Source organism: Thunnus albacares, chromosome 2 (assembly GCF_914725855.1).
Source record: "Thunnus albacares chromosome 2, fThuAlb1.1, whole genome shotgun sequence".
In the NCBI taxonomy this organism is placed as follows: domain Eukaryota; kingdom Metazoa; phylum Chordata; class Actinopteri; order Scombriformes; family Scombridae; genus Thunnus; species Thunnus albacares.
Window position 1 is genome coordinate 7,437,703 of NC_058107.1, and position 17,129 is coordinate 7,454,831.

At 40.7% G+C, this 17,129-nt stretch overlaps 1 protein-coding gene and 1 long non-coding RNA gene across 2 annotated transcripts; one reads left to right on the plus strand and one right to left on the minus strand.

Annotated features, from left to right (window-relative positions):
* The first annotated feature begins 20 nt into the window (after positions 1-20).
* On the plus strand, positions 21-4,690 carry LOC122990665. Its single transcript, XM_044364105.1, is given in 1 exon segment — positions 21-4,690. A coding segment is annotated over 1 exon segment (3,471 nt). The 5' UTR covers positions 21-39; the 3' UTR covers positions 3,511-4,690.
* Positions 4,691-9,752: 5,062 nt separating this feature from the next.
* On the minus strand, positions 9,753-13,668 carry LOC122990672. The gene is made up of 2 exons (XR_006405436.1): positions 13,498-13,668; positions 9,753-9,806 (listed from the first exon to the last, which is right to left on the minus strand). It is a non-coding gene; the product is annotated as an uncharacterized LOC122990672 (long non-coding RNA).
* Between the last annotated feature and the right edge of the window lie 3,461 nt (positions 13,669-17,129).

A 17,129-nucleotide genomic window follows, 5' to 3' on the forward strand; every position in this document is an offset into this window, starting at 1 on the left:
GACAAAAGACTGCAATGTGATCATAAGGTGAAGGAGACCATGAACGATCCTGGTTCAAAGAACCATCCTGTCTGTAAGTGTTTTGATGATGATTTGATGCCAAAAGAGAGGGCACAGTATATTTTGCAAAATGTTAAGACAGCTGTTAAGAAAGCTCAGGAAGAAGAAGTGAGTTTTGTCAGTGTAGAGCATTTGTTTCAGACTCTAGGCATCAATCAGGGCATCTTTGAAGAGGCTTATAGAAGATTGGAAAGAAAGAGCACGGTGGTTTATAGGAGAGGGGTGAACGAAGTTTGGGTAAACCAGTATAGTAAGCAGTTGTTGAAGTGCTGGAATGCAAATTTGGACATTAGCTTTGTCACCGACGCCTATGCAGTCGTCATCTATATCATATCTTATATTACGAAAGCAGAGAGCGAAATTGGCCTATTATTGAGTAACGCCCAAAAAGAAGCAGCAAAACAAGGAAATCTCTCTGCTAAAGAAGCATTAAAAAAGCTAGGCAGTGTATATTTACACAACAGGGACGTCTGTGCTCAGGAGGCGGTGTATAGGCTAACCAACATGCATCTGAAGGAGTGTTCCAGAAAGGTTGTGTTTGTGCCAACTGGGAACAACATAGTGAAGATGAGTTTACCCCTCAGTGTTTTGAAACAGAGAACAGATTGTACTGAGCTTAAGACAGAGGACATGTGGATGCCTGGCATAGTGGACAGGTATAGGAACAGGCCTGACAATGATGTCTTTGATAACATGTGCATGGCTACATTTGCATCTGAGTATCGTGTTCTCTCCAAGAACGAGAAGTCCAATGACATGATTGAACTGAAAAGTGGTTTAGGCTTCATCTTGAGGAGAACACGCTCTCAGTTCGCAGTTGTACGTTATATGCGTTTTGATTTGGAGAAACGAGAGGAGGACCATTTTCAGAGTCTGATGCAATTGTTCCTTCCCTATAGAGCTGACTCAGACCTAAAACCTGAAGGCTTTGAAATGTTTAGTCAGTTCTATAAAGGTGGCGAGGTGACATTTAGTGATGGTTCTGTGCATTCGGTTAAGACCGTGGTTGACGAGAACAGGGCAAAGTTTGAAGTAGATTGTCCTGATTTGGAGAGAGCTCAGGAAATTGTCGAGCAAAACGGAGTTGATGAAGACGTTTGGGGGGAGCTGTGTCCTGAACAGGAAGTGGAACGCCTTGAATGTATAGAGGAAATGAGACAGCAACAGGAAGGTGAGAAAAGCGATGAACAGTTAATGGAAGCAATGGAAAATGTTCCAGACTTGGCCGTTGATAACAAAAAATTAGCACATTTAGAGAGACCCAGGAAAATTATGCCTAGAAGTGAGGGGTTAGCTTTGGTTAGGTCTCTGAATGAGACACAGATGGCTGTTTTTTATAAGGTCAGACAGTGGTGTTTGCAGAAGGTGATGGGTAAAAACCCAGAGCCTATGCATGTCTTTGTGACAGGTGGCGCAGGGACGGGGAAAAGTCATTTAATTAGAGCTATTCAGTACGAGGCAGGGAGGCTGTTGTCAACACTTTGTCATCAACCAGACGATATTTGTGTTTTGTTAACTGCTTCAACAGGCATAGCTGCATACTCTTTAAACGCAGCTACAATTCATCACACACTCAGTATTGGCACACACTCTAGTTTACCTTATACCCCTTTGGGTGAAGATAAACTAAACTCTCTAAGAGCAAAATTTAGTCAACTCCAAATTTTAATCATTGATGAAATCAGTATGGTTGATCACAATCTGTTGACCTATGTTCATGGCAGGTTGAGGCAGCTTAAGCACACTGGTGACTTTTCCCCATTTGGTAATGTTAGTGTGATAGCTGTTGGTGATTTTTATCAGTTGCCTCCTGTTAAAGGGAAGCCCCTGCATAACAGTCAGGTTGGTGTGAGCTTGTGGTGCCATTTCAGTGTAGTGGAGCTGAAAACAATAGTTAGGCAGAAGGATAGCTCATTTGCAGAGTTATTGAACAGGTTGCGAGTGCGTTCCAAAAAAACCCCCATGTTAGAGAGCGACGTTGAGATGCTGAAATCACGTGAGACAGGGGAAGACAGCTCGGCCTTGCATATTTTCCCAACAAATATGCAAGTAAATGAACACAATTTCATTAAGTTGTTTGCCATGTGTCCCGATTACATCAAAATTGAGGCTAAAGATTTCATAACAAACAAGAAAACAGGGAAATTGGAACGTGGTACCCAAAATAATGCTCTGGACACATGTTTAGAACAAACGTTGTATTTGGCCAAGAATGCGCGTGTTATGTTATGTAAGAACGTGGATGTTGAAGACGGTCTGGTGAATGGAGCATGTGGCACTGTCACTGACATGGATTTTGGTAAAAATAAAACATTTCCTCTAAAAATTTATGTTACATTTGATGATGATAAAATTGGCTTACAGAGGAGGAAGACACATGCCCATGCAGCAGTAGAATGCAGGAATTCTACTGCTATTGAACCAGAGAAGGAGAAGGCCACTAAACGGGGTTGTGTGCGTTTACAGTTTCCTCTGAAATTAGCGTGAGCGTGTACTGTACACAAAGTTCAGGGGTTAACTATAGATGAGGCTGTTGTATCTTTGAAGAAGGTGTTTGCACCTGGGCAGGCGTATGTAGCTCTGAGTCGTGTTAGGGCTTTGTCTGGACTGATCATCAGGGATTTTACAGAGAAGGCCATTTACTGCAAGGACACCATAAAGGAGGCCATGGATAGCATGCCTCCATTTTTAATTGAACAACCTAAGCCTTCAATAAATGCACAAAGTTTCTCTGTGTATTTAATGAACGTTCAGAGTTTAAATCGCCACCTTTCAGATTTGGTGTCCTGCACACAGCATTTGCAGCCTCACTGTATTGCTGTCACAGAAACGTGGCTCACTGCACAAACCCCATTAAACAGTGTGCAAATGTGTGGTTACACTTTCCACAGTCGTCCTCGAAGTTTGTGTTACAGCAGCAGTAACCCCAAAATGTCAGAGCTGCAAAATCTACAACATGGTGGAGTTGGTTTGTACTGTTTAGACAATTTGGACTGTCAGATTCTGCAGGTACCAGACTTAAATCTGGAGTGTTTGGTATGCCTGTGTATCAATTTAAACATATTGATGGCAGTACTTTATCGTCCACCATCTTATCCAAGATCTCTATTTAAACATAATGTGGAGAAGTTACTTGACTGGTTAAATCCAATCAGTAAAACAATTGTGCTAATGGGAGACTTTAATGAAAACATTTTAAAAGAATCATCAATTTGTACATTCCTGAGCTTAAAAGGATTTAAGCAGCATGTAACACAAGAAACTACAGAGAAGGGGACATTGATTGATCATGTATATGTTAAAACAACACAGTATAATGTGGAATGTGCAGTGATGCCAGCGTACTTCAGTGATCATGAAGGTATTCTGTGTAGTTTTGGTGTTAAAGATGATCAGGGGCAGTTAGATGACATAGACAGTTTGATTATGTTTGAATTTGAGGGTGTGTAGACAATTTTTGATGTAGATTTCAATTCAGAGCAGGAATAAGTTACTTTGTCTGAGGTAATGTGCTACATCGCAGTGTCCCAGCGTAAGTGTTATCGTATTCATGTTGTAGTTGTGCTTATCTGTAGGGTTTTAGGAAAATACTGACTTGTGTGTTGTTCATGGTGTGTAGGCTGGCTGTCATTATGGTTGCTGTCTTATTTACTGTAGAGTCTGTCCCACTCCAACTGGTCAATCGTGTGTACACATTATAGATTGTGTAGTATTGTGGATAGATTTGGGATTATTATGTATTGTGAGTATTATGTTAAAATAATCATGAAATGGAGATTTTAGATTTATTTATTATTAACTTATTTCTTTGCCTGTGAAGCACTTTGTACTTATGTCTTTGACTATGAAGCACTTTGTAGCTGGTGTTTGTGAAGATGTCTTAGTCTCTGTTTGCCACATGATAACTGTTGGTCTGTCTTACAACTGTTAATATATATATTTTTGCATGTTTCAATTCATGATACCTTTATTCCTAGTGTGTTAATATGCAACAGTTTTATTATGTGATTTGAAAATGAAAAGGTCAATAACAATTGAAGAAATGTATCTTACAAGGAACTGGCAAACTTCATGTTGCATGTTGGTTGTATCTTTCCTGTGTTACTCATCATCATCATCATCATCAACTTAGATAAGATACACAGATCCAATAACTACATGTTGCTATACACATAAAAGGAAAGGCTATACTTATATTTAATAACTGAGCTGTACTCATTTCAGACATTTGTATTTTTGTCATTATGATGTACAACATGAATTTCAACTTTAGTACTTTAAATATGAATTTTCATGTTTTTTGTGCATGACCTATTAGCAAATCAGTTCTGGCACCCCAAGGCACAGATTCTTCATTCTGCACGCCTCAGCTGCCAAACAGGACAGTTATAAAAATATAGAACACACATATTGTCATTGTTACTGTTATTATCCATGCTCTCACTTCCTCTTTGTGTCCCTACTTTATTATGTTTTTGACTGTTTGATTGTTATTTCATGACAAAATTCAGGGCTGCAAATGTGTTATTTTCAATACATCAGTTGTACATGGAAAAGTTGGCTAAATATTTTTCTTGATGAATTTTTGTTTAAACCACTTTATAATACAAATAAATTGCCATGTTCACAACAAAATGTTGTCTGTCATTTACTGTCAACAATTAAGGTGTTCAACATTGAATATCACAAATCACAATTCATCTGGCTCACCATGTAACACTTTATTGCATAACTACATGAAAGGTTATATGTAATAATATTCTTTACCTAGCAACACATGTTGAAAAAAGATACACTTATAACGGAAATTTTTTTACGCAAAACAGCTAAGGGATAATGTCCTAAGTTTTGGAGATTCACTCCCACGGAATGGGACAAAGTAATGTGATTTATGACAATATTTCACAAGAACAGTACTATTTTAATCCTCCTCTCCAACTAGCAGGGAGAAAAAAAGGGGGGGGGGGGGTTGGTGAAGTCAGACCTGTCAGCCCAGGTCTGAAAACATCTACATGCCTGTCATAACCCCCTCATCTGCATCGCGCTCTGACGTTAGGACGGTGCGAAGGCCCGTTCAACGCTGCTTGCAGCTTTAATTAGGGCCTGAGCCCAAAGGGCGAAGACCCTATTGTTTTTCGTGTGTTTGTTTCTTTCTTCTTTCTTGTTACGCCACTTTAACTCTAAATTTGACCCCCTAAACATGCTCAAAAACTCACCAAATTTGGCACGCACATCAGGAATGGTGAAAAATTTGATAAAATGTAAAAATTAAACCCCAAAGTGCCAAAATGTGCTCTCTAGCGCCACCTATGTATCTAAAACGGCCACCACGGCCCGTAGGAATGTCGTAGAGAGATCGAACCAAAACTCAATTATTCGTCTCATCAAGACCTACAAATCATATGCTGACACCCCTGACCTAAATCCAACAGGAAATCTGCAATGTCAATTTCAAAATACGAATTTTTGCCAATTTTGGACCTTGAATAAATGCTATCTCCTCCTAGGGCGTTAATGGTATCGGATTCAAACTTTAATACATGACTTATCACACTGTGTTGAGCAAAAGTTATTAAAAACTTTGTAATAACTCGAACGGTTTAGATTTAGTAAGCCCTGAAAGTTGGAGTGCGACATTACACCTTACAATGTAAACCAATGGGGAGGCAAATTCTGGGCATGGACTTTGTGCCAAACTGGGGCATCTGGCATCTAAACTATAAGTCCCACCACTTTCAAACCTGTATCAATGGATTCGCGACGAAAATTCCTACAAAAAAATGATATTTTTATGTAGGATTTGGCCAAAGTTATGGGATTTATGAGGATATTTCACAAGAAGATCACTTTGAAATCTTTCCTTCCAACTGTGAGGGAGAGAGAGAATGGGAGGGGGGGATGGGTAAAGTAAACATCTACTGCCTGTGACAGAAGCCCTTGGACTGCACCACACTCCACTTACTTAGTGCTTTTACACATGTGACAGCAGTGTTCAATCCTTACTTTTTTTCAAGGAGTACATGTGCTCCTAAATGACAGAAATTAGGAGCATACATATAACTTTAGGAGCACACTGAAAAATGTTCAAGTAAGAGTTTCTTAAAGAAAACAATTCATTACATACATATTTACAATTTATCACATACATATTTAAACTCTGTGTGTGTTTGTGTGTGTGTGTGTGTGTGTGTATGTAAATCAAAATTTACTGTTTTTAGGGGTGCTTGATTATGGCAAAAATTATAATCACAATCATTTTTGTTCAATATTGAGATCATGATTATTTAACATGATTACTTTTTGACTGTCATCTTCTCCAATTGCTGTTGTTCATACATGCACATATTTTTTCTAACTTGGCTGAGGAGACTATTACATATGTAATCATATATTGTAGTAATGATTAAGAAAAACTATAGCCTATATGAGGGAAAAACTCAGGAAGGCTGGAGTTCCGGAGCTCCGTATTAAAACTGTAATGGACCTGCCATGAGGGTGGAGCAAACTCCATTTCCAAGGATGCTTTGCGATTTTCACACCTCAGCAGGGAGCAGTCAACATCGGTCCCTCATTGGCGGAGACGCTCCTGCACAGCGGAGCGTCCTGAGGACGCAGCCATGACATCACCACCCCTTTATAAGCGAGCACGCCCAAACTACACGTCTTTCCCATGTCACTGAGCTAGGGGTAACTCCTGTTCCCCTGTGAGTTAGCTTGACTACCCCACGAACATGTTTTCCCCTCATCCAAGACTCCCCTCGTCGGACAAGACGAGACTTTGCCCGTGTTCACCCGAACACATTCCTGGACCCGAGAGAGACCGCTGCTGCAACCAGCGTCCTCAAATTCCCCCGAGAAAGAGGAAATGAAGTTACTTCGGGATAACGTGGACCGGCTCTGCCCTGCGCGTCTTCGCCGAGTCGTCTCTGCTGTTCTCTCCGCCACTCCACTCAGAGCCAGCTGCCGTGTTTTCGCCGACCTGTTTTACCTTGATGGTCACGGTGTTTTTTCCGCAGGTTTCACTTCACTCAGCTGGCCGACAGACCCGCTGATTCTCTCCGCTTTAACCTAAATAGCAATTCGGGACTCGGTGCTCCGTTTGGATCTAAACAGAGAGCCGGGGTTAGCTGAGACGCTAGCAGAGGCTAACTGGTTGTGCTTCTTTCGGTCATGCTGCAATTAACGCTCCGCTGCTGCATGTTCTCCGCTTTAACCTAAATAACAAATCGGGACTCGGTGCTCCGTTTGGATCTAAACAGAGAGCCGGGGTTAGCTGAGAGGCTAGCAGAGGCGAACTGGTTGTGCTTCTTTTGGTCATGCTGCAGTTAACGCTCCGCTGCTGCCTGTTTGCTGCCTGTTCTCCGCTTTAACCTAAATAACAAATTGGGACTCGGTGCTCCGTTTGGATCTAAACAGAGAGCCGGGGTTAGCTGAGAGGCTAGCAGAGGCTAACTGGTTGTGCTTCTTTCGGTCATGCTGCAATTAACGCTCCGCTGCTGCCTGTTCTCCGCTTTAACCTAAATAACAAATCGGGACTCGGTGCTCCGTTTGGATCTAAACAGAGAGCCGGGGTTAGCTGAGAGGCTAGCAGAGGCTAACTGGTTGTGCTTCTTTCGGTCATGCTGCAGTTTACGCTCCGCTGCTGCCTGTTTGCTGCCTGTTCTCCGCTTTAACCTAAATAACAAATCGGGACTCGGTGCTCCGTTTGGATCTAAACAGAGAGCCCGGGTTAGCTGAGAGGCTAGCAGAGGCGAACTGGTTGTGCTTCTTTCGGTCATGCTGCAGTTAACGCTCCGCTGCTGCCTGTTTGCTGCCTGTTCTCCGCTTTGACCTAAATAACAAATTGGGACTCGGTGCTCCGTTTGGATCTAAACAGAGAGCCGGGGTTAGCTGAGAGGCTAGCAGAGGCTAACTGGTTGTGCTTCTTTCGGTCATGCTGCAATTAACGCTCCGCTGCTGCCTGTTCTCCGCTTTAACCTAAATAACAAATCGGGACTCGGTGCTCCGTTTGGATCTAAACAGAGAGCTGGGGTTAGCTGAGAGGCTAGCAGAGGCTAACTGGTTGTGCTTCTTTCGGTCATGCTGCAATTAACGCTCCGCTGCTGCCTGTTCTCCGCTTTAACCTAAATAACAAATCGGGACTCGGTGCTCCGTTTGGATCTAAACAGAGAGCCGGGGTTAGCTGAGAGGCTAGCAGAGGCTAACTGGTTGTGCTTCTTTCGGTCATGCTGCAGTTAACGCTCCGCTGCTGCCTGTTAGTTGTGTTCACCACGCTTGACTATTTTGTGTTTGTCCCGCTCGGGACTACTGTGTTTGTGCTGCCGTGAGTGAGAAAGTAAACTGATTTGTCGATCTGAAACCAGACAACGTGCGTTACAGACTGCCGTCCGTACGTGCGCTCTCTGTGGAAAAAGAACCGCTTCTCTCTCTCTCACGATCGCTTTCCCTCCTCCCTCTCTTGTGACTAACATCACACTCACGCGCACACAGATACACGCACTGACATCGTTTTGCACATCTGATGGTCAGATAACGTCGGACAACAGTGTCCAACCTGCAAGTGTCCAACCCTGTGCAAAGCTGTTTGTGTTTTGTTTGGTAGAATTAGATTTTAGAATAGCTATTTATTGAATGAAGCATTTGTTAACTTTGTTAATTTTGCTAAGTTTAATAAACACTGTTATATCTTTAAAGAGAAGTTCTTTAGTCATTATTGGTAACATATTGTGAAAAGTGGCTGATTGAAGGAGTCAGAGCTCGAATTCAACCCTTCTTTGTTCACCCTTGAATGTTGATATCTCTCAGATATTAACATTCTAGGTGAACTCCCATTTATGAGATTACCTTGTTCGGTTATTAGTCCCGGTTTCCGGGTGGTGCTCCGTATTTGCTAGTTCATATTAATAATTCTATTAATTGTTATAATTAATCATTATTGATAATTGATAATTATAGCAAATACTCACCTGTGTTCCTCACAGATCCTACAGTTGGTGCCTGAATTATTGATTAAGGTTAACAATATTTTGATTTCATAATCCATAATTGTCTGTGAACAGAGGGGTGGGCTCACAAAAAGACACTGGTTAGTATTGTGTGTCAAAAGACTCTCACACTGATCATCTCCAAACATTTTCTTGGTTCCCAGAAGCTTAGGTGACTGCGCCGCGGTCCGATGTGCGCAAGGGCTCGAAGGCCCGTTCAACTTGCATGATTTTTATGACACAGGTGTGAGCAAGGCAGCCATGTCTCACCCTGCAGAATATTCTCATCCTCACACTGTTGAGATTTGATGTTTCGCCATGACAGAGGAAGTTGCTATAACTTTATTGTAAATGCTCCAGTCTGCACCAAATTTTACATGTTTGATTAAGACTCCTGGCCTGAACACGTGTACATGACAATATTCCATTAGTGATAAAAACTGGCTGAATAGCGCCCCCTACAAAATTTCAGTAAAGCAGCCCCGACAGTGGGCAAAACAGTGGACAAAGGAAGTGATGTTTATCTCCTTCTTGCACTGTCTGAAAACAGCCCGGGTCCGAAGACATCTACATGCCCGTCACAGATGCCCTTTGATTGTGCCACGGCCCGATGTGCACAAGGGCGTGAAGGCCCGTTCAACGCTGCTTGCAGCTTTAATTAGGGCCTGAGCCCAAAGGGTGAAGACCCTATTGTATTTCATGTGTTTGTTTCTTTCTTATTATTATTCTTTATTAATACGCCACTTCAACCCTAAATTTGACCTCCTAAACACGCTCAAAAACTCACCAAATTTGGCACGCACATCAGGTCTGGTAAATAATTTCATAAAATGTAAAAATTTACCCCCAAAGTGCCAAAATGTGCTCGAGACCGCCACCTATGTATCTAAAATGGCCGCCACGGCCCGTAGGAATGTCGTAGAGAGATCAAACCAAAACTCAATTATTCGTCTCATCAAGCCCTACAAATCATACACTGACACCCCTGACCTAAGTCCAACAAGAAGTCTGCAATCTCAATTTCAAAGTACGACTTTGTGCCAATTTTAGACCTTGAATAGACGCTATCTCCTCCTAGGGCGTTAATGCTATCAGCTTCAAACTTCAATACATGACTTATCACACTGTGCTGAACAAAAGTTATTAAAAACTTTGTAATAACTTGAACGATTTAGATCTAGTAAGCCCTGAAACTTGTAGTGCGACATCACACCTAACAATGTAAACCAATCAGCAATCTCTGGGCATGGACTTTGTGCCAAACTGGGGCGTCTGGCATCTAAACTATAAATCCGACCACTGTCAAACCTGTGTCAATGGATTTGCAATGAAAATTCCTACGAAAAATGTGATTTTTATGTAGGATTTGGCCAAAGTCGTGGGATTTATGAGGATATTTCACAAGAGGAGTACTCTGAAATCCTTCTCTCCAGCTGAGAGGGAGAGAGAGAGAATGGGAGGGGGGGATGGGTGAAGTCAGACCTGTCAGCCCAGGTCTGAAAACATCTACATGCCTGTGACAGAAGCCCTTGGACTGCACCACACTCCAGTTACTTAGTGTTTCTACACATCTGACAGCAGTGTTCAATCTTTACTTTTTTCCTAAATGAAAAAAATTAGGAGCACACATATAACTTTAGGAGCACACTGAAAAATGTTCAAGTAACAGTTTCTTAAACAATATGTATGTAATGAAAACAATTCATTACATACATATTTACAATTTATCACTTACATATTTAAACTTTGTGTGTGTGTGTGTGTGTAAATCAAAATTTTTGTTTTTTTTAGGGGTGCTCAATTATGGCAAAAATCATAATCACAATTATTTTTATTCAATATTGAGATCATGATTATTTAACATGATCACTTTTTGACTTTTGCCAGTTGCCGATGTTGATATATGCACATATTTTTTCCACTTGGCTGAGGAGACTATTATACATGCAATCATATATTGTACAAATGATCAAGAAAGACTATAGCCTATATGAGGGAATAACTTTAATGCTGAGCTACTGAACTCCAGTCTTCCTAAGTTCTTCCTTCATATATTGTCTTTCTTGATCATAGCATAATCTATGCTTGCATGCATAATAGCCTCCTCAGCCAGCTGGTAAAAATATGTGCATATATCGGCATCGGCAATCGGCCACAATGAGTTGGAAATATCAGCATATCGGATATCGGCAAAAATCCAATGGCGTGCATCCCTAGTTAAAAGTCTTTACATTTCTAAAAATAGACTTGATGAAAATTAGGAAATTAATTTGTTTTACACACAAACTCATCAAGGGTTTTCAGTTTACTAAATGAAATTCAATTGAATGGGCACAAAACTTGCATGATTTTTATGACACAGGTGTGAGCAAGCCAGCCATGTCTCACCCTGCAGAATATTCTCATCCTCACACTGTTGAGATTTGATGTTTCGCCATGACAGAGGAAGTTGCTATAACTTTATTGTAAATGCTCCAGTCTGCACCAAATTTTACATGTTTGATTAAGACTCCCGGCCTGAACACGTGTACATGACAATATTCCATTAGTGATAAAAACTGGCTGAATAGCGCCCCCTACAAAATTTCAGTAAAGCAGCCCCGACAGTGGGCAAAACAGTGGACAAAGGAAGTGATGTTTATCTCCTTCTTGCACTGTCTGAAAACAGCCCGGGTCCGAAGACATCTACATGCCCGTCACAGAAGCCCTTTGATTGCGCCACGGCCTGATGTGCACAAGGGCGTGAAGGCCCGTTCAACGCTGCTTGCAGCTTTAATTAGGGCCTGAGCCCAAAGGGTGAAGACCCTATTGTATTTCATGTGTTTGTTTCTTTCTTATTATTATTCTTTATTAATACGCCACTTCAACCCTAAATTTGACCCCCTAAACATGCTCAAAAACTCACCAAATTTGGCATGCACATCAGGTCTCGTGAAATATTTGATCAAATATAAAAAATAACTCCCAAAGTGCCAAAATATGCTCTCTAGCACCACCCATGTTACCAAGATGGCCACCACGGCCCGTAGGAATGTCGTAGAGAGATCAAACCAAAATTGACCTATTTGTCTCATCAAGACCTACAAATCATATACTGACACTCCTGACCTAAATCCAACAGGAAGTCTGCAATTAGCCTGTCAATATAAGACTTTGCCTCAACTTTGGCCTCCGAACAAACGCTATCTCCTCTTAGGGTGTTAATGTTATCGGCTTCAAGCTTTAATACATGACTAATGACACTGTGCTGAAAAAAGGAAAAAAATAAAAATAAAATCAAAACTGTAGCTCTGTACTTCAGTTTTTCCTTTATTAGGGCCCGAGCACCTAGCGGTTCGTTCACACTCTCGATTCAAATATATGAGTATTTTTCTGTGTCCAGCTGCAGTTACTTATTGTCTCTACACACCTGATAGTACACATTTCAATCAAACTTTGACCAGGTCATGTGGGTAAAAAGTCTCAGCCACTGGTACCTCTCCCTCCAGCCTTTCCAGTTCCAGATCAGACATCGAGCTGGCAAGACCAATGTTGTGGCAGATTATCTCTCCAGGTTGCCGCACATCGCCAACCTCAGGGAGGAGGGGGATAATGTGACGGGGCGCCCGTGAACGCTTCGTCATGCCCTAACCGGTGTGTGTTTCTCTCTCTCTTGGCCGGAGAGAGAGTGCCGGGAGCGCACAGCGCACAGCGCTCCCACTGTTCCTGCGGAGCCGGTTAAAACTGTTCCTTGCAGGCCCGCACTTGTGTCCCGCGGTCCTGCACTTCCACAAACTTTTCCCCACTGTCCGAACTCTTTTCCTCACGCTAGGCGTTCGAGGGTGCACACTCGGCGCTGACGTGACACACACACATACACATTTACCTGCTGCTGCTGCCTCTGGTTGCCTCCGGGCATGGGCCAAACTGAGGCACTTCCTGGACACACCATAAATAGCGCTTGGTTGCGCGCTTAAGAGGGTCAGGTGACCGTGGACCATACCATCAACATTGAATGGACTGATATTTTATGATTTATTTTGGTTTGGGGGTATTTGGCCATAGCTGTATGGAGGGCGATTAGTGCCATTTTTCCTTTATGCAAAGTATATCATTGATTTTTGAATTTATGTTTGTTGTGTTGTCAAATTTGACTGTAGGACGCTATAATTTGTTAATTGGTTTGCCCGGGGGAGGGGCTAAGAATACATAAGGGGAGCTCTGCTCATTTAGGGTTGTTGGGTTTTTGGTAGTGTGGCCGAGTAACAATGTGGGTGACGAGCTGCCAGTGTGAAACCTGTCTTGTAAATACTTTTTTTTGTTATTGGGTTTTTTCCACTTCTGCACTGTAAATATTTTTGCCACTCTTGTTTGGGAACTTGGTGTGAATAAAAAAATCACCACGCTGAAGTTTCTCGTCATCTGAGCCATCATTGAAAGCGAACCCGTGACACACTTAAACCCTAAATTCGACCCCCTAAACATGCCCAAAAACACACCAAATTTGGCTCGCACATCACGTCTGGTGAACAATTTGATAAAATGAAAAATTAACCCCCAAAGTGCCAAAATGTGCTCTCTAGCACCACCTATGTAATTAAAATGGCCACCACGGTCTAGAGGAATGTCGTAGAGAGATCAAACTAAAACCGACTTATATGTCTCATCAAGACCTACAAATCATATATTGACATATGTCTCCATTCAAATATATGAGTATTTTTCTGTGTCAGATGTATTTGTATTCAGGCCCACCCCTAGTGTGCTGACAGTGAAGTTACTGAGAGGGGCATCAGCACAGGCAAGTAATGATAGCATTAGCGAGTAATGCTACTTCCAAAGCACACTTTCTTGGTATTTCTTATTTAATATTTGAAATAAAAATAGTCAAATAATTTATTATTTATGTTAGTCATACTTGTTATCAAAAAAAAAAAATTACATTAATTCCAGCTGAATCGATATGATTCATTACAAATGTATCAGTATGGGACTACAGAAACAGGGAATACATGTTAGGGTATAAATACAAGTGCAATAGTGTAATTTGCTAAAGTAACCACGCAGTGGTTTTTCCTCAACCATCATTCAACCATAGTACAGTTCGGTTACATCTAGTACTGGTGGTTTATTTATTTTATCTACATGACTGATAAACTTAAATAAGCCTTTAAAATCACCTGCCACCTTGCCACCTGCGTATCCAGTCTGAGAAACTCTCAATGAGTGAAGATGTTTAACAGTCTTTATAATAACTCTGCTTTGAAACTCTGGATATCATCAGTTACATAAGCACTTTGAAGCACCTTTCATGTAAATTCAATTTAATATGCATTGGGCATTATCAAATAAACTAAATTCATGTGAGTTTTGGAGCTGAAATGTGGGATGAAAAATGTTAATAAACCCTGTTGTTAGAATATGTTTTCCACTATTGGCTACCTACAGTATTGTTGCTTGGGAGTTGAAGCTCAGTTGTGCATGCAGCGGGCTCTGCTTTCACGGCAGCTGTCACAAGCAGAAGTAGTGCTCTGAAAGTTTGGTATCTTCCTGACCTTGAAATTTACTGTATTTGCTTGGTAATTTCATGCTCAGCACAGCACACAACGCACAGTGCACAGCGAGTTGAAAACAGGTGAGAGGTTCATTCAGATGAGATAGCGCAAAGCCAGTTTTTGGTATTTTGGTGGAGATTGGGTCAGTAAAGGCCTTTTCATGTACAGTGTGATTTTTAGGACAATTAATTCCCATATCATTAAAAAAAAAACAGATCACTGAATTGAACAATACACATACAGGATGAAATTTTGTTCTGCTGAAATGCAGCACCCATTTTAATTGTTTTAAGGTGGATTTTCTCCTGCTTTTACCAATCACAAGTGATGTCACACATAAAAACAGCTGCATTGCAGTGGTGAATCACAGTCAACCAGCACAGATACCATTCAAGCATAGTGTCCACACAAAAGTTCTGTTACAATACTCAAAAACAACTTTTTGTATAAAGGACGATTACATGCTTTTTTGTGACATTTATGTTTACAGAACCAGAATAATAGAGGCATGTGTTCCTGATACAAGAAATAAAATGGTGACAATAATATTACAATATCACACAAATTACTGCTTGAGGTGTATGGCTAATGCCTCAATTTCCTTTATGAGCTGTCATAAAGTAACCAGGCTTGTGAAAGGACAAAAGATGCCCATCTTTTGCCCACAAGCCAGAGGTTTTATCCTCCCTCCTGATGGAAAGCAGTCATATTAACTGATAACAGTAGGCCAGGTCACCAGATGTCTGGCATTCCTCTGAACTTGAAAATTTATTGCTGACAACGGCTTGCTCTCTAACAAATGTTGCAGACATAGCCCATGTGCAGCTGTGTCCATGAAAAATATATTTTCCATACAGTACCTGAAAATACACATATAACACTTGAGTTGTTTTCTCCCTTCTGTCATTACTTAATCATTTTTGTTGATTAGATTATTGATTTTCTAATAGATTTTCCTCATTGTTGTTTCTGGCTTCATGTACTCTATGTGTTTCTGTGAGCGTAAAGAGCAGCTGCTTGTCAGAGATGCTGTCTCCTCAGCAACGTGACACATACACTCTTTTCATGGTCAGGTGGCTCCACTGGAAACAGGATCTCAGCCACATAAACCACAGGAGGTTTGAATTGGGACAAGATAGTTGCAAGGGAACAGAAATCAGACAGTGCATCCTGTATTCTGATACACTTCAAAAAGAGAATGCACCTCATGCAAGAATAAAAATGGACCCCTCCCCTTCGCTCCAAAGCCTCCTCTTCCTTTTTAAAACTAGCGAAGCGTTCTCATTGTTTCCTCCCAATGCTGATCCTCTGACTGCTTGGTCTGGGTAATGTTTGCTGCAGCTGATCGTCTGTCACTCATTGGCATTATCAGTCTGATAGTGTTTGTGACTGTACATAGAGATGGATAGCTGCTCTGGGAGAGGTTATTGACAGGTGACAGCCACATGCTGTAGATGTGTTCTAACAAAAGCCATACAAAATTTTCCACAAACTCAAAATCTACTATCCTTTATAACTGAGAGAAAAGATACACCTTGTGTTATCTAATTAGTTACCAAAAAACCCCCACTTGTCACTCATTTGTTACCTAGCACACTATATTTAATTTCTACCATTTTATTTGAGCCTCTAAATTCATGGTGTGAAATGTATGCTATGACAATCCCATAATAGAACAAAAAAGCAGTGACCATAGCATGTACACTACTTTTTGCTAAAAAAAACTCACCAAGCAATACATCACCATTTACAGATATGAAAATTACAGTTGCGTGACACAACTCCTGTCAGTGCTGATGATTCATGTGTCTGAAATATTCACTTAATACTCTCTGTAGAGATAACTGTGGAGTGTTCATTATTTGGGAACAGTGAATGAGTGAAAAAAGCTCAAGTTATTTAATAGTCACAGCCCTTCAAATAAATGTGTCTCTTATTTAAGATAATATTTGTAATTTTCTATTCATTCCAGAACTGGAAAAAAAACTTTTTAATTCCTTGGGTCCTCTGTTTTTCAATATGTAAAACTAAAATCAATATGAACTCACTGTTGAGGCCCCTTTGGCAGCCAGAGCTACCCTGAAACTTTCACCCCTTGGCAGATTGCCCTGGTGTCATTATTGAAACCTATATCTCCTGGCACAGTATGGAGTAATGGTTTATCTCTGAATAGTTTCAGTAACCGAAGTAAATACTCATCATCACAAAATATATTCATAGAATATACTCCACCTGTCAGACTTATGTCAAATGAATTTATTGTCCACTCTATCATTTGAACTTTCTCTTCATTCTACGAATACATTTTATCAAATGATGTAGTTATATATTCTGAGCAAATTTAAGCCAGTGTATAACCTTTAATTTTTTTTCCAGATTATCCATTTCTTTTAAAAAATGCAACTAAATGCTTAATTTGCTTTGTTTTGTCTTTATGTGTGGGTTTTGTGATTATGTTAGTTATTAATAAGTTTTATTAATAAGTTCTGACAAAATTCTTACAAATATATAAATCATATACTTATATATATATAGTTGATTCAGATCAGTT